The 22331-nt window shown below is 34.3% G+C and overlaps 1 protein-coding gene across 2 annotated transcripts in view; it reads left to right on the top strand.

The window, feature by feature from the left end:
• The window catches only part of fam184aa (family with sequence similarity 184 member Aa), a 41300-nt gene that overhangs the window by 10956 nt on the left and 8013 nt on the right, over positions 1–22331 (top strand). Inside the window, exons 5-14 of one of the 2 annotated variants that reach the window (XM_051132568.1) lie at positions 235–420; positions 1335–1457; positions 4465–4626; positions 5047–5168; positions 5619–5769; positions 10697–10909; positions 15530–15683; positions 16036–16163; positions 18286–18482; positions 21081–21227. In XM_051132568.1, coding sequence (XP_050988525.1) covers positions 235–420; positions 1335–1457; positions 4465–4626; positions 5047–5168; positions 5619–5769; positions 10697–10909; positions 15530–15683; positions 16036–16163; positions 18286–18482; positions 21081–21227 — 1583 coding nt within the window. The remainder of the gene's footprint in view (positions 1–234; positions 421–1334; positions 1458–4464; positions 4627–5046; positions 5169–5618; positions 5770–10696; positions 10910–15529; positions 15684–16035; positions 16164–18285; positions 18483–21080; positions 21228–22331) is intronic. The other variant, XM_051132569.1, reaches the window with a different exon arrangement.

Raw genomic sequence — 22331 nt, 5'->3', positions numbered from 1 at the left:
TTTTCCATTGACAGAATATTTGATTTTTACATTTAGCTCCCCCCAATCTCGAATATTTGGTTACATCCTTGGGACAGGGACTGTATAATCATACATGCCTAATATGATGTGCACAAACTGTTGCAAAATAGCATTTTGAAATCAGTCACTGCCAAGTGGAAACAATTATCACGGTATTCGAAACGAGGTATCGAGATTTGACAAAGTGTAAATGAAGCTGTGCTGTTTTGGCAGACGCTTTGTGAGGAAAAGCAGAACTATGAGATGGAGCTGGCGCGAGTTAGGGCCAAATACGAGGAGGAAACGGCCCGTCTGAAAGAAAGCCAAGCAGAATCCGTAGAGGAACTTAAGGAGAAGCACAGAGTCCAGCAGGAAAGCGCTCGCAATGCTGCTGAGAGAGAGAAGAACCAGTTGCTCAGTGTAAGAACTTTTTTTTTTTACTATGGATTTAGTGCTTAAATGAGTAGTAAAATGGAAAAATGCTGAAAATGTACTCAACTTCAGGCCATGCAAGATGTAGATGAGACGTTTGGAATTAAACTGGAGCTATGTGGATTGCTTGTGGATTATTGTGATGTTTTTATCAGCTGTTTGGACTCTCATCCTGACAGCACCCATTCACTATAGTGGATCCAGTGGTGAGCAAGTGATGTAATGCTAAATTTTCTTTAAATCTGATGAATAAACAAACTCATCTGCATATTAAATAGCCTGATTTTTGGGTGAGCTTTTAAATTAATGTGTTTATATTAATTTAGATCTATTGTGAGCTTTAAGTTTTTGCTTTATTAGCTTTTTCACACTAGATATTCACTCCCTTTGAATGTTGTTACTCTCTGTGTCGTTTAATAAAAATAAACTGCAATGTCTTAATGCAAAACAAATTAAAAATATGAATATTTAGTGCTATTAAACACGACTGCTGGATTATCACTGTTCCCAAATCATCTATTGAAACCCTGAGAGCTATGCCAAATTACATTTTCTGCTCCTCGTTGAGTGTTGATTATGCAAACAGCCGTTTCTCATTGCAGTGATGACAATGTGACAGTGATATTATTCTCACTGTTTTTGTGGCGCGCCATAAAAATAGCTCTCAATCACGACAAATATTGAACTAATCTTCTTGTCATCTCATGACAATCATGTCACTTTATTTTTTGAAAACCTCTCTCTGCTCAACAAAGCTCTTTTATAGCTCCTGTGTAATTAAATGGAAAAAGACTCCCATCTATCTGTCAGGAGCAGATTGTCCGACTGTCTGGTTTCACCTCTCATTTCACTGGCCTGCTATAGCTTTTCTGATGTTTTCTCTTTGTTTTGAACTTTCCCAGGAGATGAGACAACAGTTTGATATCCGCCGTCTGTCATTGGAAGAGCAGAGAAACCATCTGCAACAGCAACTGGAGACCATACGAGAGGAGCTCACTACCAAACTCAACATGGCCAACCAAGAGGTTTAGATGAACAACTTTTTATTTTTATTTAGATTAACCTTTCAGCTTCAAAATACAGCAGCTAGTTTTAGAGCTTTAGCTACATTTTTTTAACCAGTCCTAACTGGTTTAGATGGTCGATCAGCTGCATTTCTAGCTTGTTTTGATCTGGTAGATTATTTAAAGGATTAGTTCACTTCCTGAATAAAAATTTCCTGATAATTTACTTACCCCCATGTCATCTAAGATGTCATGTCTTTCGTCATTCGAAAAGAAATTAAGGTTTTTGAGGAAAACATTTCAGGACTTTTCTCCATATAGTGGGAGGCAATGGGTTGAAAGTCCAAATTGCAGTTTTAGTGCAGCTTCAAAGGGCTCTACACGATCCCAGCCAAGGAATAAGGGTCATATCTAGTGAAACAATTGGACATTTTCTAAAAATTCTATACTTTTTAACCACAAATGCTCATCTTGCATGCATTACGTAGTCACGTTTGAGAGGTCACACAAAAAAAGTAAAACGACGATGTTGAACAATTTTGAAGTTGGAGAAGAAAATGAGATGGAGTTTTTTTCCCTACCCTACATTTTTGAACCAAAGTACAAAGATGAAGAACTAACCGTGTGACCTTTTCAACATGATTTCGTGATATGTGAAGTCACAGACGCGCAGCGCAGAGCTAGTGCAAGACCAGCATTTGCGGTTAAAAAGTATATCAATTTTTATTGTTTTGCTAGACAAGATCCTATTATTCCTCAGCCTGGATCATGTAGAGCTCTTTGAAGCAGCACTGAAAATGCAATTTGAACCTTCAGCCCATTGGCCAGCATTGAAGTCCATTATATGGAGAAAAATCCTGGATTGTTTTCCTCAAAAACCTTAATTTCTTTTTAGTTGAATTTTTTATTCTGGAAATGAACTAATCCTTCAAGTCTAGCTGGACAAACCTTAAACCAGATTTAAAACAATTTACTTTTTTCCAAAAACCCTGTTTTTTCCCCAATATTACAAATAAATCCTAATCTAATCTTGACAAACTATATATCGTTGGAAAAGTTTAAGACTCCTAAATAGACATTTTACCACTGCTTTTTGTTATAAATTTTGTACGAACAGTAATAGATTAATTCAGTGGTTCCCAAACCTGGGAGCGCAACCCCTAGGGGGGGCGCGACAAGGCTAGTGTACAGTCAGCCGATTTTTATAGAGATTCGAAAGAGATAAACGACCGAAAATATCTGCCGTGCCGCCCGGCAGTATTCAGCGCGCACCGCTCAATGTGCGACGCTCCGCTCAATATTCCGCTCTATGAATGTGCGTTCCGTTGAGTTACTCAAGGCCCATACGAATGCTCCACTCGCGTACGGCTTATGCTCACTGGAAAAGCAAAGTCCCCTCAAATAACGCGCCGACAGAAAATGTCTATGTATACTTGTTCCTGTTTGCAACAGCGTCGCATACTGTGCTGTAACATGCTGTAGTACAGCTGTACTGGACAACGCTGGTAAAATGACGCTACCCTCTCGTGACAGTATGCTCTGCTCACATGCTCTGATAATAATAGCTTTGTAGGACTATACATTATTTTGATAATTAGTCAAAAAAAGTTATATCTAATTCTGTTTCATAGAACTGAATAAAAATAATATATTGAGATTTAATATTCATATATTCTCTGTCCAATTTTATTTTTACTTTTCATAAACGTGGTTATTTTATTGGCTTGTGATTTATTTATTTATTTATTTTTTTATTCAGTATCATTAAAAATTATTGAGTTAAATTTAAAAGTCTTACAAAATAGCTATATTATTTAATAAAATAATAAATAATTATTACAAAGCAATTTCAGTTTCGGCCAAGAATTTTTGATACAAGACACCACTGTGAAATTATCTTGTTTATTGTATGGCTACTTGCCACATATGTAAATAATTTAACACAAAATATGAATTTCATCATATTTTATTACCTCAAGACTCGCAGTACCCGCTGCAGCTGTCTGTTATCAGTTGTAGTGGTTTTTGTCGTAAAATAACAGACCACTAGATGGTACAATTGATATCAGAAATAAGAATTGCCGTTAGCCGAGTACAATTATGAATGAATGACGCATAGTAGTTCTGCTCTAAGCATGGATAAGTTTTTGAAAAGACAACAAAATCTGTTTAAAAAGCAATGAATGCTGTTACATAATAAAAAAATAGTACATAGTAAAGCTGCATGCTTTACTTTTAATGTTTCTACCCTTAAAAAACGTAATTTTTTTTTTTATTCTGCAAAAGTGGGGCTCGGCAGAAAAAGTTTGGGAACCACTGGATTAATTGATGACAAGAGTGCACCTCAAAAATCTGCACCATAACAGGAGTTCTGACCTTTGTCACAAAATCTTGTTTTGCTGCCTTTTTCACTATCACGTTTTAGAAAACATGAGAAATGACATATCATAAAACCTCAAAATTCATCCAGTTTAAAATCAGACATTACATTACCATGGAAATGCATTTGTTTATGAATTAAAACAATTTAAGTTTGGATATTGGAGGTGACAGTCAAAGGGTTAATATTTTATTATATTTATATGACATCTTGTAATTATCTTTCATTATATTATATTATATTATATTATATTATTGATTTTTGTCATTTAATCAGACATGATGGAATGCTGGAGTGAGAAAAGCCAAAACACCTCAGAAATTCATTGTTAATGCTCATTTTTACACTAAAATGATGTCACTTCCTGAAGAATAATGTAATTTTGAAATAATTAAATCTACAGAGATTATGAAGAAACCTTTGAAATCTAATTTTATTTTATATTTACCCCATGTAACGTAATTGTTGTATTGTGAACTAATGTAATTTCCATCTTCAAAAATTGTGAGTTTTGTTTGATTATTTTGAGTTTGATTATTTTCTTGATTATACAAAGACAAATACTGTATGTAAGGGAATCTACTGCATAGTAAGAATGACCTCCATTTTGTAATTTTATACATGCATTTCACTGTCTTTGTGGCTTAGGTGTCTCATTTGAAGGATCTTGTGAAGGACAGTGAAAAAAATCTGGATACTGCTGAGAACCACATCTCCTGTCTTAAAGACGGCCAAGAAAAGCTTCTCATCGAGCTGGATGCCACCAGGGCGAGAGTGAGAGAGACAAGCAACCTCCTCACAGACCTACAAGTAAAGTGCACCAATGTTTTTTACTCCATTTATTATAAATGCTATGCATTTTGAGTCAGTTTCTCATTCTGAAAACAGAAGATGTCTTTAGAGATGTTGATATAAAATGTACAAGTTCGTTCACGCTTTTAGAGGCGTGAAAACCACTGACGCATCTCATCGTTTAGAGGGAGAAGTGGGAATTCAGCGTGGCAATCACTGCAATAGGAGACGGATAATGGAGCGTGGCAGAGATGTTAAAAGAAAAATTAAGCCTCATTCAATTTTTAAGACACCCAGAAACAGCCGCTTTTGTTCTGCGGTAAAGCCTGCGAAGTGCAGGAAGAGCTTGCATGTCTAAAGACGCCATTTGTGTAATCAGCTCTACTGGAAACTGCTCTCTCGTTGCTTTTCCCATGATGATTCATTATCCGCTCGCAGGAGGAGATAGAGACCCAGAAGCAGCAACATGAAGCCAGGGTCATCGCTATCAAAACAGAGGAGAAACAGAAAATGGACAAAATCACAGAGGAGCTGGATCTCAAGTGGACCGATGCTCTGAGGTGCTGCACGAAACATATGAGTCATGCATTACTGTAGAGAAGACGAGGCTAAAAACAGAGCGGTATTTGTCGGCGCACAGTGTATCAAATTGAATAAACTGTGACTGTACACAGTGTTTGGTTTTTACAGAGTGCAAATCAAATCTAAAAAAAGGCTCTAAAATGGGAGCAGTCTGTCCTGCATCAAAGCCTGTGACAAATCCTCTTACACACGCGTGCATTTGGATTAAAATATGCTAATTGCAAGAGTAAGAGGTTAACATCTAATCTGCACAATGGTACGGCAGCACACGGTATACAGTGAGCTGAAGGTTACGGAGACATCTGTGTGGCTCTTATTAACATTTTAATATCTCACTTTCAAAGTCGCTTCCACGCTGTTTAAATAATGCGTCCTTGTACCGGTTTCACCCTGTCAGTTGCACCCTCTGTTTCTTTGATTCCTCTCAGGGATGAGCTGAAGGGTCTTCGGGAAGAGCTCACAGCTGAACATCAGGCGGAGAAACAGGTGGCCCTGACACAACTTTCCCAGCAGAGAGACCTGGAGATGATGGCAGCCAGGGAGAGCTGGCAAAGGAAGGTGGAGGACCTGCTGGAACAGGTAACGGAGGGTCACAGAGGAGACTTTTTAGTGTTTGTACCTGTTGTCCACATTTAAAGGGAAAGTTCACCCAAAAAAAAAATTCTGTCAATTACTCACCTTCATGTCGTTCCAAAGTCCAAGTCCTTTGTTCATCTTCTGAACACAAATTAAAATATTTTTAATGAAATCCGAGATTTCTGACCCTGCATAAACAGCAACAAAACTATGTTCAAGGCACAGAAAGGTAGTAAGGACATTGTTAAAATAGTCCATTTGACATCAGTGGTTCAACCTTAATCTTATGAAGCTGTGTGCAAAGAAAACAAAAATAATGATTTTATTTCAAAAAAAATTTTTTTCTGCATCAGCTTTTGGATTTCATCAAAAATATCATAATTTGTGTTCTGAAGATAAACAAACATCCTATGGGTTTGAAACAACATGAAGGTGAGTAAGTAGTGATAGAATTTTCATTTTTGGGTGTACTATCCCTTTAACATTTTAGAGGTGTGTGCTAATTTTTTTTCCCCCAGAAGTACACAGTTTTTTTTTTTTTCTGGAAAAAAAAATGCAATCAAACAAAGCAAACATTTGTAAAAATCAAACAAAAATGTAACAAATCAAAGCAAATGTTTTTAAAAACAAAAATGCCTTGTATTTTTTCCCAGAGGTACTCTTGTTTTCTGGTTTCTTGTAGTAGTCATATAAACAATTGTGTTTTAATGAACAAACGAAAGTGTACAAAACAAACAAGCATAAAAAATGTAGCAAATAAAAAAAAAGTTTGTAAAAAACGAAAATTTAATTAATTTAAAACTAAAATGTATTCTATTCTACACTATTGTAAACATTTTAGGCTTGTAGCATAAACAGTTGCGTTTGAAAAACAAACAGAAGTGTAACATAAACATTTGTAAGAAAAAACAAAACAAACATCTGTTAAACAAGTAGCAAATGTTTGTGAAAATCAAACAAAAATGTAGTAAATCAAGCAAATGTTAACAATTCTAAAATGTTCTAAAAATGAACAAAACTGTAACAAAACAAACAATTGTAAAAACAAAGCATGTAACCAAACAAAACAAACATCTGTAGAAAAAAAATGTAGTTAGTCAAATTTCTGTGAATGTAGTTTGTAAAAATTAAACAAAAATAGTGCAAATCCAAACAAATGTTTGTAAAAACAGATATGTAAAAACAAAAGCTTATTGTATGTATATATTATTGTAACTTTTTCCCTAGATGTACTCTTTTTGTAGGTTTCTCGTAGCATAAACAGTCATATAAAACAGTGTTTTAAAAACAAACTGAAGTGTAACAACAACCATTTGTAAGAACACAAAACAAACTTCTGTTAAAGAAGTGGCCAATGTTTGTGAAAATCAAACAAAAATGTAGTAAATCGAGCAAATGTTAACAATTCCAAAATGTTCTAAAAATGAACGAAACTGTAACAAAACAAACATTTGTAAAAACAAACAAAACGTAACCAAACAAAACAAACATCTGTAGAAATAAAATGTAGTTAGTAAAATGTATGTGAATGTAGTTTGTAAAAATTAAACAAAAATGGTGCAAATCCAAACAAATGTGTGTAAAAACAGAAATGTAAAAACAAAAGCTTATTATATGTATACATTATTATTTTTTTTAAAAAGGATCAAAACTGTAAAAAAAACAATTGTAATAACAAACAAAAATGTAGCTAAACAAAACAAACATTTGTTAAAGAAGTAACAAATGTTTGTAAAAATCTAACTAAATGTCAAAAAAATCAAGCAAACATTTGTAAAACCAAAACTGTAAACCCCAAAAATTCTTGTGTTCTACACTATTGTAACATTTTTTCACTGAACTGCTAGTTTTTCAGTTTGTTTTTATAAAACAAATAAAACTGTAACAAAACATTTGTAAGAACAATTAAAATGTAACTATAAAAAATGTAAATGTTATTGTAAATGTAGTTTATAAAAATTTAATTAAAATGTTGCAAATCAAAACAAATTTTGTAAAAACAGAAAAGTTACTATTGTATTGTAAGTACTCGTTTTAGGTTTCTTATAGCATAAACAGTTATATAAATAATTGTGTTTGAAAAACAAACAGAAGTGTAATAAAACAAATATTTGCAAGAACAAACAAAACATGTAACCACACAAAACATCTGTTAAATAAGTAGCAAAATTTTGTAAAAATGTAGTTTGTAAAAATGAAACAAAAATTTAGCAAATCAAAACAAATGTTTGTTATTTAAAAAAAGTAGCAAATCAAAAGACCTAATATAATGTTGAAATGCACATGTTAATGATCATATATTAATGTGCTAGTGTTTCTGACACCAAATCCCATGAAGTGTTTGAAACTAAGTCTGCCTGGACAGCAAAGAGAGCCTCTTTTGAACATATTAGTATTATCCACATATCATTTTTTATTTCAAAAGAGCAAGGAAATTCCTGTTTTCCATCAGATGTCTCCTTGAATATATTAATTTGGAATAGTATGACGTCTGAGATCATAATAAGTCCCATAGCTGTGATTCTTATTAGAGTAACTGTCAGCCAAGTATCTGTCAACAGTTCACTCATCATTTAGTTCAGACTGACTGATGTTCTTTTTAAAAATCCTGATGCTGTCAAGGCTTTTCTGGTCTTGTGCAATATCATGAAAACTTAAAATTCTAGATACTTAGTCAAGATTTACACACAGTCTTTAGTGTGTGCATCCTCATTTACAATGATGCTGCTCTGTGTGTTTGCCAAGTCCTGTAAAGTGACAGCCTGCCTCCTGTAGTGTGTCTCTCTAGAGTCACGTCACTGTCACTTATGTCAACAGCCTCTAAAAGTTGCTGTGTCAGACATCTGTCAGCATCTCTTGGTGTTCGTCGTCTATCTTTAGTGCTTCCTCGGGTCAGTGCCCCTAATCTCATGCAAATCTAGGGATCTGTACTGTATATCAATTACTTTACATCAATACCGGCCAATATTTGCGTTTTGTTGTTGGCATCAGAATGACGATAGATGGATAGATAGGTAGATAGATAGATAGATAATGGCTTTTCTTTAATTCAAAGCCTTAAAGCAATTATTTTGTAATATATATTATGCTTTTGTCTGCCATAATAAATTATTCAATTATAGCCATCTTCATTTGGAGCATTTTTTTTAATATTTAGCTGTGATTTAATTATAATTAATCTGATTAATTTAATAAATCACATTTTTTTAAAATTGCTTGATAGCCTTAAAGCAGTTATTTGCAATATATATTATGCTTTGTCAGCTATAATAAATTATTGACTTACAGTTCTCTTTATTTGGGACATTTTCTCAACTTTTAACTGTGATTTAACTATGATTAATCTAATTAATTCATTTATTAAATTGCATTATTTTTATATTGCTTGATAGCCTTAAAGTAATTATTTGTAATATATATTATGATTTGTCTGCCATATTAAATTATTGACTTATAGTTATGTTTATTTGGGGCATTTTTCACATATTTAATTATGTGATTTAACTATGATTAATGTCATTAATTAATTTAATAAATTGCATGATTTTTAAATTGCTTGATAGCCTTAAATCAATTATTTGTAATATATATTACGATTTGTCTGCCATAATAAATTATTGACTTACAGTTATCTTTATTTGGGGCATTTTTTCCATATTTAACTATGTGATTTAACTATGATTAATCTAATTAATTCATTTATTAAATTACATTATTTCTTAAACTGCTTGATAGCCTTAAAGCAATTATTTGCAATATATATTATGCTTTTGTCTACCATAATGAATTATTGGCTTATAGTTATGTTTATTTGGGGCATTTTCTCAACTACGAGATTTAACTATGATTAATCTGATTAATTGATTTATTAAATTACATTTTTTAATTGCTTGACAGCTTTAATTAAAATACTTTGCCTGATTTGTAATATAGGATAAATTTATTATATTTAAAATTTAAAAACAATAATTATTTAAATTATATATTAATTTAAATATAAAAAAAATTCCATGTAGGTAGATCCCAAAGCAATGAAGGTTCTGTGAAATACTATTTCCTTTATAGTTCATCAAGGAGGATACACTTTTGTCTGCAGGGATGTTACAGATTGGTTTTAAAATCAGCTCCAGCGTGGTCTCTCAACCTCAAATAATCCTGGATTTTAAGTCCCTCAACAGTTTGTTGAGACAAATCTGCGTGTGAATTCAAATGCAGTGTAGTCCAGCCACTGAAGTCTGCCATGAAGCACTCTCCTCTTGTTTTGCCCTCATTTTATTGCCTCAGTATCTATTTCCAGCCCACCGCTTGCTGCATGCAGAGATGTGCCCGCCATCTCCTGTTTATTTTCTTTCGCAAGACTTCTCACTATTTATTTCTTTATCTTAGGCTTCATCTCATTTTTATGCATTGAAATGTATGAAGATTAAGATCATTATTCTTTCAGTAGATTAGCAGTTTAGATGATATTACTTTTCTCATTTAGGGTTTCCTGGGGTAGTTCAGGAAACACTGCTGAGCGGATCTGAATTAATGTATTTTGCTTGCATAAAACAGATGATAACGCTGAACTGAAAGACAGCAGTCAAAATTATTGTAATAGCATGTTGTTTGCACTTGATGTCATATTTCATCCGTAACACAGGGTTATATCTAAAGGAATTATGTTTCGGATTGCTTGTGGCATTGTAATTTTTCATTCTCAGCATACTGATTGATGCAGTAAAACATTTTTCAAGTTAGTGTTTTTGTTATAGCAGTGACTTTAAATCCAAATCTCAATGCTCCAATTTTCTCTTTTGGCTTCAAAATATCTTCTGCTTTACCTTTACCCAAATATAAGTTATCCACAGTTCACAATTTCCATCTCTCTGAAGGTTCGGTACTCCGTACAAGTCATTTGAACCTGTTTTCTGTGTTTCTGTTGTGTCAGATCTCTCTGCTGAAGCAGAGCCTGGAGCTACAGATGTCGCAGTCAAAAAGCGCGCTGCAACAGTTGCAGGCGCAGTTCAGCCAAGAGCGCGAGCACCTGGCGCAGCAGCTGCAAGAGCTGGCGATGGAGCATCAGCACAGGGAGTGCCGCCTGCAGGAAGCCCACTGCTGCGCCATGCAGGACATGGAGGAAGCGCAACAAATGGAGCTTACGGTAGCTGCACCTTACATAGAAATACAGCCGTGCACAAATGCAAACTCGCACACAAATGCCTCTGTTGCAGATGTGCGTTTCATCAGTTGGAAACTTTTGGCCTTGTGGATGCTTTGTGAACAAATTTTCTTAAAACATACTTTTCACATTTTTTCAGTAGTATTTAGTATTCAAGAATTTAAGTATGTCCAACAATAACTATACATGTTATTGTTGAATTGAAAGAATTTGGTCTTTTTTTTCTTAAAGGGTTAGTTCACCCAAAAATGAAAATTTAGTCATTAATTAATCACCCTCATGTTGTTCCAAACCTGTAAGACCTTTGTTCATTTTTAGAACACAAATTAAGATATTTTTGATGAAATCTTAGAGCTTTCTGACCCTGCATAGACAGCAACACAGCAACAACATGAGGGTGAGTAATTAATGACAGAATTTTCATTTTTGGGTAAACTATCCCTTTAAAATATTTCCAGTATTTTCATCATTAAAATATCTTCAGAAATAAATTTTGGAAAACAAATGTCCATATCCTCGGTTTTGCTGAGGCTAATTTCATAGCTATTATTTTATGCATTGTTAATATACACGATTAACATTGTTCACACTTTGTATAATTTAACAATATTAGAGCGTGATTGTAAATGTTAATGTGATATTTCTTTGTTTTCTTCGCACATCACTTCTCACAATACATTTGATTATGGATTGATCTTTATTACTGTAGTTTAACATTTTATATTTTTTGTTTTCACATTTTATAATTTATAAATTAATATTTCTATGGTTTCTAGTTAAATAATCTTTATTCAAAAACATGCCTATTTTATTGATCACACACTAGCGTTCATAAGTTTGGGGGAGTTTTTAATGTTTTATGAAATGCTCACCAAGGCTGCATTTATTTTGATTTAAAAAATACAGTAAAACAGCAATTTTATGAAATATTATTACAATTTTAAAAAACTCTTTTCTATTCCAGTATATTTTCAAATGTAATTTATTCCTGTGATGCAAAGCTGAATTTTCAGTCGTAAATAAATTATGTTTTTTGAGGAAAACATTTCAGCATTTTTCTTCATATAATGGACGGATATGGTGCCCCGATTTTGAACTTCCAAAATGCAGTTTAAATGCAGCTTCAAACAATCCCAAATGCGGTTGTAAATGATCCCAGAGATCAAGAAGGGTCGATCGGTTATTTTCATAAAAATAATACAATTTATATACTTTTTAATGTCACACGCTCGTCTTATCTTACTCTGCCTGAACTCAGTTTTTTTCCGGTTCATGACAGTTAGGGTATGTCAAAAAACTCCCATCTCATGTTCTCCCTCAACTTCAAAATCGTCCTATATCGCTGTTTTTTTTTTTTTGTTAATCTTTTTTTTTTGTTTGATCTTTGCATGTTTACTTGCAGTTGAGGGAGAAAATACGATTGGAGTTTTTCGACATACCCTAACTGTCTTGAGCCAGAATACACAGAGTTCAGGGAGAGCGAGTGCATTTGAGAATAAAAAATATTTAAATTGTATTTTTTAAATAAAAATAACCGATCGTTTTGCTAGATAAGACCCTTCTTCCTCGGATGGGATCGTTTACAGCCGCATTTGGGATCGTTTGAAGCTGCATTTAAACTGCATTTTGGAAGTTCAAAATCGGGGCACCATAGCAGTCCATTATATGGAGAAAAATGCTGAAATGTTTTCCTCAAAAAACATAATTTCTTTATGACTGAAGTAAGAAAGACGTCTTGCATGACAAGGGGGTGAGTACATTGTATGTGAATCTTTGTTTTGGAAGTGGACTTCTCCTTTAAAAAGCAAGGTTTATTAGTTTTGGAAGTTTTTTTCACAATTTATTTAAAATCTTTTGTAACATTATAAATGTCTTTACTCTCACCATTGATCAATTGAATGCACCCTTGCAGAATAAATGTGTTTATTTCTTTAAAAAAAAAATTGTACTCACCCCAGACTTTTGAATGATAGTGTATGTGCTACCTGTTTCTCATCTAGTCGTGATGCCTACTGCCTGTCATCCTGTATTGATTATCACCTTCACTGTTTCCTTTTCCCCTTCATAGTACTGTACATGTCTGTTTCCTTTACTCTCTGGATTTGTCACCCCTGCATTATCATCCCACACTGAGAATCTCCACTGTGCATGACATCCATATGGTAAATTACCCTCCTTTTTGTCCTTCCTTGTCTGCGGTCTACTCCTAAAACACATTATGCATATGAAAACCTGTTTCACATCCAGGAAACCGCAGCTGTTTCATTTCAGAATTGTGCATTACAAAGAATATTTGAAGATAGCAAACCCAGACATTTGAAGCAGACATGTGATGCAGAGCCTAACAGGCTTTTCTCCATCTCGCTCAGCCTTGCGCTGCGGCCAAGAAAGAAGCTTCTTTAAGCTGATTTGGCCACATTTCGGATTACTAAGTAATGAAAAAAAACATTAATAGTCGCTTTCATCTCTATTCTTTTATGTCTACCCTTGAATGCGGTTGTTGGTGCTGCATGTTAGAGTAGCTCTGTGGGTGGAATGTTTAAATGTCCTCTCGTTCCTCTCAAACGTGGGGTGGCATGGATAAAGAGAAACTACCCACAAAATGGCGAAGTGTCAACAGTAAAACTGAATGGTTCTATAATTAGATGATACTGTACAGCGTCATCTAATTAGTAACTAACCAACTGTATTGAAAGTTCTCGTAATTCTTATTCTTTTTCCCAAATTTCTGCAGTTAATTCAGTCCAAATGGCTTAACGCGGGTTTTCAGACTTTTTAAAGAAGTTCACTTGTCATCCAAGATGTTCATGTCTTAAAGAAATTATGTTTTTTAGGGAAAACATTTTGGGAATTATCTCCATATAGTGGACTCCAATGCTGCCCCTGAGTTTGAACTTCCAAAATACAGTTTCAACGCAGCTTCAAAGGGCTCTAAACGATCCCAGCTGAGGAAGAAGGGTCTTATCTAGTGAAGCAGTCGGTTAATTTCTAAAAAAAAAAAATTGACGATTTTAAAGTTGGAGGAGAAAATGAGATGGGAGTTTTTCAACATAACTGTACTGACCCGGAAAGCACAGAGTCAACGCAGAGCTAGACAAGCTGACCATTTGAGGTTAAAAAGTATAATTCTTTACGACTGAAGAAAGAAAGACTTGAACATCTTGGATGACAAGGGGGTGAGTAAGTCGTCTGTAAATTTTTGTTCTGGAAGTAAACTTCTTTAATATGCCTGTCTATGCTGTGTGAAAAAAAAACTAAGTATGATATTTAAAGGAGAACATGTTTAAATATTAAATAATTGGCATTCATGTTGTCATTTGTTTTTATATTTTACAGTTAAAGATATGGCTGTAAAAAAAATAAAACAAGCATGATTCTTCTTCTTTGTCTTCGTTTTTTGGTCTTTTTGAAAATGTAAAAGAAAATTCTACTTGCCTTACATTAATGTTCAGCCTTCGAAATGTAACAGCAGTGATGATGTCATCTTAACATTCTAAATTTCGATTGGGTTTCAGTTTAACATTCATTTGCATACTAATCTGTGATTGTCTGTGTTACTTATTTGTGACCATGGACCACAAAACCAGTCATGTGTGTCAATTTTTCAAAATTGACATTTATGCATCACCTGAAAGCTGAATAAATAAGAATAAATAAGCTTTCCATTGATGTGTGGATTGTTAGGATAGGGTGCAAAAAAACAACAACAAAATACTGAGAAAATTGCCTTTAAAGTTTTCCAAATTAAGTTCTTAGCAATGCATATTTCTAATCAAAAATTAAGCTTTGATATATATGGTATGAAATTTATAAATTATCTTCTTAGAACAGGATCTTTACTTAATATCCTAATGATTTTTTGCATTAATTATCAAAAATCTATAATTTTGACCTATACAATGTATTTTTACTGCTACAAATATACCCGTGCTACTAAAGACTGGTTTTGTGGTCCAGGGTCACATATTTAATATATTTAGACTACACTGCAAAAGTTTTGGGTTATAAGATTTTTAAAGAAATTTATACTTTTAATAATTCAGCAAGAATGCTTTAAGTTAATCAGTTTTTCACATTTATAATGTTACAAAAGATTTCTGTTTAAAATAAATGGTTTAACTTTCTATTCATCACAAAATCCTGAAACAAATGTATCACAGTTTTCAAAAAAATGTTTAGCAGTACAAACATTTTCAACATTGATATTAAAAAATGCATTAAATCAGCATCTTAGAATGATCATGTGACACTGAAGACTAGAGAAATGACTGATGAAAATGTAGCTTTGCATCACAGGAATAAACTATGTTTTACAATATATTAAAATTGAAAATGGCTATTTTAAATTGTAATAATAATAACAGTGACAGTCAAAAAACCTACGCTTACCTAAAACGTTTTACCTCTTACCTCTTTTGCTGCCTTGCAAGCTCTGCCATTTCCTTCATTAAATGCAAATCTAGTTTTCTCATTGACACCTTTTGTTCCCATGGCATCATGCTGCATTCAGATGCAAATGTGGTCTTTTGTTTTATGCATTGGATGTCTGCTTCTGTATTTTTATGTCTGTATTTTCCTCTCTGTACGTGTGCATTTGTGTAGGAGCTTGAGGATCGTCTAAAACAGGAACAGAGAGAGGAGTTACACGCTTTGAGAGAAGCCCACAGACAGACCCTGGAAATCCTCCGGCAGCAGTCGGACCAGGAGCTGCAGACGCTGCGCTTTGAACTGGAGGATGAGGGCAAAGCCATGCTGGGTGAGTCATACGCTCACATTAACTACAGCACCACACACCAGCCTACAAGATTAGAACCTTTTATGAGGTCATTAAAGTCTTGTGGTATATTCATATGCACTATTATCATGAGAGTAAATAGTCATTTTCACAGTCGCTTTTATCCTAAAGCGACTTACAGTGCACTTATTACAGAGCAAATCTTTTCGCTCAAGGGTACAATGATAATAGCTCATGGTTTGAACCTACAACCTTCTGGTCAGCTTTCTAAAGCAATTATATGACAGCTGGCTCTTAGTAGACTATAATGCATGAAAATAAGTGTTCAAGTTGAACACTTTGGTTTGTATTGGGTTTCTTTTGTGTTCTTTAGCTTCCCTGCGGTCTGAGCTCAATCATCTCCACGCTACTGCCTTCGAACACCTGCGACAAGTCCATTTGAAAGAGAACAATGCTGCCAAACGAGAGCTGGACGACACTATTGAGCGCTGCAAAGAGCATGTGAGCATTTTATTGATATCACTCTGTACCTCGATGCTAAACCCAACAGTAATGCAAGTTATTGCCATTTTAGGTTTGTGATGGTTGCAGATTTTTGATTAATTCCAAAAGAGAAAGGTTTTTTGATTTTTTTTTTTTTTTTACTTATACTTGCATCTGGTTACTGGTGATACCCTGTATTTTCTGTATATTTGCATTTAGTAAGAAACTTTGACATCTCCTTGCAGAGAAGAACATTTGAGCGTCAGCAAAACAGACAGCCATGATATGCTTCATTATCTTCAATAAGATAATGACTCTAACTATATTTTTTCATACAAATGCACATATTGTGCATGTCTATGATTTTTTTGCCCACAGACCAATCATTTACAGTTGGGGTCAAAAGTTTACACATGCCTTGCAGAATCTGGAAAATGTTAATTATTTTACCAAAATAAGAGGGATCATACAAAATGCATGTTATTGTTTATTTAGTACTGACCTGAATACATATAGTCCACAAGAGAAAATAGTTGAATTGAACATAGTTGAAAAATGCACACATCTTCATTCTGTTCAAAAGTTTTCACCCCCCCGGCTCTTAATGCATTGTTTTTTTCTTCCAAAGCATCAGTGAGCATTTGAACCTTCTGTAATAGTTGCATATGAGTCCCTCAGTTGTCCTCAGTGTGAAAAGATGGATCTCAAAATCATACAGTCATTGTTGGAAAGGGTTCATATACACAAAAATGTTGAAAAACCAAAGAATTTGTGGGACCTGAAGGATTTTTCTGAAGAACAGCAGGCAGTTTAACTGTTCAGCACAAACAAGGAACTCATAAACAACTATTACTAAACAAACAAACAAACAAACAAAAAAACCACAGCTGTGGATCATTCAGGTAACAATACAGTATTAAGAATCAAAGGGATGTAAACTTTTGAACGGGGTCATTTTTATAAATTCAACTATTATTTTCTCTTGTGGACTATATGGAAACATCTTTTATGTGAAATATCTTATTCAGGTCAGTACAAAAAAAAAAATAACATGCATTTTGTATGATCCCTCTTATTTTGGTAAAATAATTAACATTTTGCAGATGTAAACTGCATGTAAACTTTTGACCTCAGCTGTATGTCTGTAGCATAAACAGCAACTCATATCAAATGAGTTTAAGTGGAAGTACTAATATTGCTAAAACTGAAATAAAAATAAATTGTAGCTAATAAATATAAAAAAAATATATAAATAAATAGTTAATAGTATTTAAAGGGATAGTTTACCCAAAAATATTTTTTATTAAATCTGAGACGGAATCCAAAGACTGACATGGAAGAGAAAAAACTGTTGAATAAAGTCGTTATTTTTTTCTTTGCACACAAAAAGTATTCTCGTAGCTTCATAAAATTACGGTTTAACCACTGATGTCACATGGGCTATTTTATCGATGTCCTTACTACCTTTCTAGGCCTTGAATGTGTCAGTTGCGTTGCTGTCTATGCAGGGTCAGAAAGCTCTCGGATTTAATTAAAAACATCTTAATTTGAGTTCTGAAGATGAACGAAGGTCTTACAGGTTTGGAACGACATGAGTAATTCATTTTAATTTTTGGATGAACGTCAGATGCCACATAGGTGCCCTTGATTTCAAGACACAGTTGTGGTTTCTCACAACAGAAAGGCCTGACTGAGAGGTGAAGCAAGTGCCAGGCTATTATAAAATGTCTCTAAGCTAAGCTGCGCTTTACAGAAATTTGAAGAATAACCACGATGAATAAAAAATGAGGTACTGAATTCTGAATTATGGGAAAGCTCTTACCGTGACTTACACCCCTTTCCCATTTTCATATTTGATTTATAATCCCTCTCTCTGTCTGTCTCTCTAATACACACTCATAGTCTCACTCTCTCATGTTAGTTTCACTTCAGTTAATACTTCACCACAATTGAATCTCTTTTAATGTGACCTATATACATATTTTGAAAGCTCCTGTGTCTGGCACAAAATCTTCTATTGCTTTTTTAAGAGAATCATTCCAATGCAATGAAATTATGAAAACTGCATAATGTATATATGTATATATGCATAATGTATAATGTATATATGGTTTAACGTTTTTGTGGATTGCCTCTCAAGGAACAAGACCTCCTAGGGCGTATATCTGACCTGAGGCAGGAGGTGAGCTGCAGGAAGAACCGAATTGCCGATCTGGACCATGAAATCCATTCGCTTAATGAGACCATCAGCACCTTGACCAAGGAGCTGGAGCTCAAAGGGAAGGAAGTTCTACGAGTGCGCAGTGAGGCCAATCTGCAGATCAGGTACCAACTTATGTGAGGATAACCTTTTTTGAGGCTATTTTAACTTGGATCTCGCTTCATCTTTTGATCCTGCTTCTCCCTTTTTCCTATCACTTTTTCTTTTCTCTTTCTAACTCTGTCAATAAAATTCCAGAAAGGGCAGAAACATAAAGGAACAGGAAATTGCAGTGCTCACAGTAATACTTTCATGTTAAAGTTACAGTACAGACGTTGAACTTTACCATTATCCCAGTTTTTGATAGCCTTATTTTATGCAAAAAAGGGCAGCTGAGATCTTATGCGTGTCTAGAATCTGTTTTGGCTTTCATGAGCTATTAAATTATAAAATCCTAAAGGTCAGTCTAGTTGAACCAGAAGCTAACTTAATGTGAGAAGAAAGCAGACGGAGCTATTTCCCACACAGCAGCCCGCAGCCTTCAGGCAGAGTTCTCTGATTCAAGCTGCATTCTTCTGTTTCAGCAATATAAATGCATCAAGGTCAGTGGAGGTGTCTGGCAGATATATACAAACAAATTTCATTTGGTTTCATTCAAATGAGCTAATTTGTGGCACATGAAAAGGGATCATGTTCTTTGGGGAACTGAGGGAATTTGTTCTAATAAATAAGAGAGCTTCTGTGCCTCAGAGCGAAATAAATTTGAATGTGTTTGTTGTCCAGAGCATTTGCTCTGTTTGTTGACACCACACTCTTAAAGGGAACCCGGGGAGTTAAGAGTTGTATGGCTTAATATCACATGAAGGATGTCTCTTACTGAAACATGTACTAGAAAACCTATGAAAGATTTACGTTATTTACGATCCACAAAATAAAATACTGATACGATGCCACATTGTGTGGTTTTTAGGTTTTAATTTTCAGTCGAAGGGCAACAAGAGAAGCAATGCAAGTCTTTCCTAGCGATACGAAGATGAGAAAAGAATGCGAAGATGCCTGCGGATGGATAAAACTTCCTAAAGACCCACGTCTTTGTTCTCTCCACTGAAGCCTTTGAGGCGTTTAGTAGACCACAGCTACTGAAATAGCTTGGCAGAGACAAGAAACGCTAGATGCCATCCTGGCAGGATGTAAGGGTGCCGATGATTGTCATGAAGCCGCAGCCACTGATGGAGTTTCTCAGCGCAGATTTCACTCAATATCCGTGGGTGTTTAGACTGCTTGTGGGGGGAAAATCAATGGTACAGCATTTGGTTTAAGACTACGCTTGTATACATTGCCATCTGTAAGCTCTTTCAGTAGCTGCTGTCATCGTATCAGTATTTTATTTTCCAAGATGTGTTGTGGTAAAAATAGAAACAGGTAGTGGCACTGAGTGCAACCAATTTCACATCATCAAATTAATGGCGCCCACCATAGTCCAATTAAAATAACGTAAATCTTTGATGGGTTTTCTACTACATATTTCAGTAAGAGACATTATTTCAGTTATATTAAGCCATACAAGTTTTAATACCTGGGGTTCCTTTTAAAAATAAACATTCCAAAAGTTCCTAAGAGAACCATTGTAGGAACCTTTCAGTGAACAGTTCTTAAAAACAACCTTTTTTTCTTAAAGGAGTAGCTCACTTGCAGTACAAAAATTTGCAGATAATTTACTCACCCTATTGTCATCCAAGATGCTCATGTCTTTCTTTCTTCAGTCGTAACAATTTTTTTTTAGGATAACATTTCAGGAATTATCTCCATATAGTGGACTTCAATGGTGCCCGCAAGTTTGAACGTTCAAAATGCAGATTCAAAGGGCTCTAAATGATCCCATCCAAGGAATAACGTTCTTATCTACCAAAAGATCGGTTAATTTAAAAAAATTAAAAAACTTTTAACTTTTTCTTGTTTAGCTCTGCCATGCGCATGTGTACTCTGTGTAATCCGGGTCAATACAGTTAGGGTATGTCGAAAAACTCCTTTTCTCCTCCAACTTTAAAATCATCCTACATTGCTGCAGAAATACCGACCCAGTGTTTACATGAAAAGAAGGTCGAACACCCTTTACAAAAAAAGGTAAAACAGTGATGTAGGATGATTTTGAAGTTGGAGGAAAAATTGAGATGGGAGTTTTTCAAGCTATCCTAATTGTATTGACCCGGATTACACCAAGTACACATGCACATCGCATAGCTAGACTAATTGAGCATTTGGGTTTAAAAAGTCTATACATTTTATTTTCTTTTTAGAAAATGACGGATATTTTCGCTAGATAAGACCCTTATTCCTCAGCTGGGATAATTTAGAGCCCTTTGAAGCTACATTAAAGCTGCAAATTGGACGTTCAAACTCAAGGGCACAATTGAAGTCGACTATATGGAGATAATTACAGAAATGTTTTTGTGAAAAAAATAAAAAATAATTCTTTACGACAGGATTACAACGGGGTGAGAACATTATCTGTAAATTTTTGTTCTGGAAATGAACTTCTCTTTTAATGTGAAGAACATCTCAATAATCTAAGGAACATTTTTCCAATACAGAACCTTTTTTGCAATGACAAGGTTCCACGGATGTTAAAGGTTCTTCATGAACCTATAGATGCCAGTAAACAGCCTTTGTTTTTTAAGAGTGTATGTAAATGGACAAACTGTTTTGCATATGTTAAATGATTTTATTGTATGCAGGGCTCATGAACAGGATCTCTCTAAGCGCCTCGAGAGGGAGATTGAAGAGCTGCACGTCTCTCATAACAGAGAGACCCAGATCATGCTGTCAGATTTTAACAAAGCTCAGGAGCTGCTAAAAGACAAGATCTCTGCTTTGCAGATTCTGTGAGTCCCTTTATCTCACTTACAGATTGAATATCAGATTGAATTGAATATCAAAACACATCATTTTCATGTAATATCCTTCTGAATATTTCAGAAGGCAGCTAGATGAATCACATTAGCTCCGTTTCAAAACCTAGTGAGTGCCTTGATGTCTACTACGGTATACTTATACATAGGTCTTCTAAGGCTAAAATAGTACCTTGAATGTAAATGCAGGTATTGCAGTAGAGTCTGATGTTAGCATATCGCTTAGCAAAAACATTACATAACGTAATATATTAGGCAACATTTTTAATTCAGTGGGGCTATTTTTTTTTAAGTTATATTTTTAGGCTTTTGCCTTTATTTGATATCGGTGCAGACACAGTGGAACTATTTTTAACAAAACAATTTGTTGTTGGCCTCTTTAAAGGCACATTTTCACTGAGCTTGTTGCAATGCCGTCTGTCATTATATTAAACATGAAGGATATATGTCATTCTGCCTAAAGGAGCGTTTACACTGACTGCAATTTGAAGCAGGAGGGTGGCCAAAAGTCATTCATTTTTGGTGAAAATTGACCATTTGAAGCAACATGAGTGATAGAGATGGCTTGCAATGAGAATAAAAAAAAAAAAAAAAGTTTATTTTATGTAAAAACAAGAAGTCTGATAATAACATTTCCTAGCAACCAGCAGTACAGCAAACTGACGAAATCACTTTGGTAGTGTATAAAATTTCAAATTAAAAACATACCAATGCTTCATTGAAATGAAAATAAAATAAAATATAAATATTATACAAAAAACCTTCTTAAATAAAAAATCTAAACTAAAACTAAGTTGAGCAAAAAAATTGCTAGAACTAAAACTGAGATAAAAGCCAGTTAAAGCTAATTAAAAATAGTAAAAAAATCTATTAAAAAAAATACAATTACAATTACAAAAGCATAAAGTGTCTAAAATTTAATCTGAAATTAAAATGAAAACTGAAATTATAATATATACTGTACACTATAACTACACTACCAGTCAAAAGTTTTTGAACAGTAAGATTTTTAATGTTTTTTTAACGAAGTCTCTTCTGCTCACCAAGCCTTCATTTATTTGATCCAAAGTACAGCAA

Source organism: Labeo rohita, chromosome 17 (genome assembly GCF_022985175.1).
Source record: "Labeo rohita strain BAU-BD-2019 chromosome 17, IGBB_LRoh.1.0, whole genome shotgun sequence".
NCBI lineage: Eukaryota > Metazoa > Chordata > Actinopteri > Cypriniformes > Cyprinidae > Labeo > Labeo rohita.
Note: the sequence above shows the minus strand (reverse complement) of the source record. Positions and strands in the feature narration are given on the sequence as shown.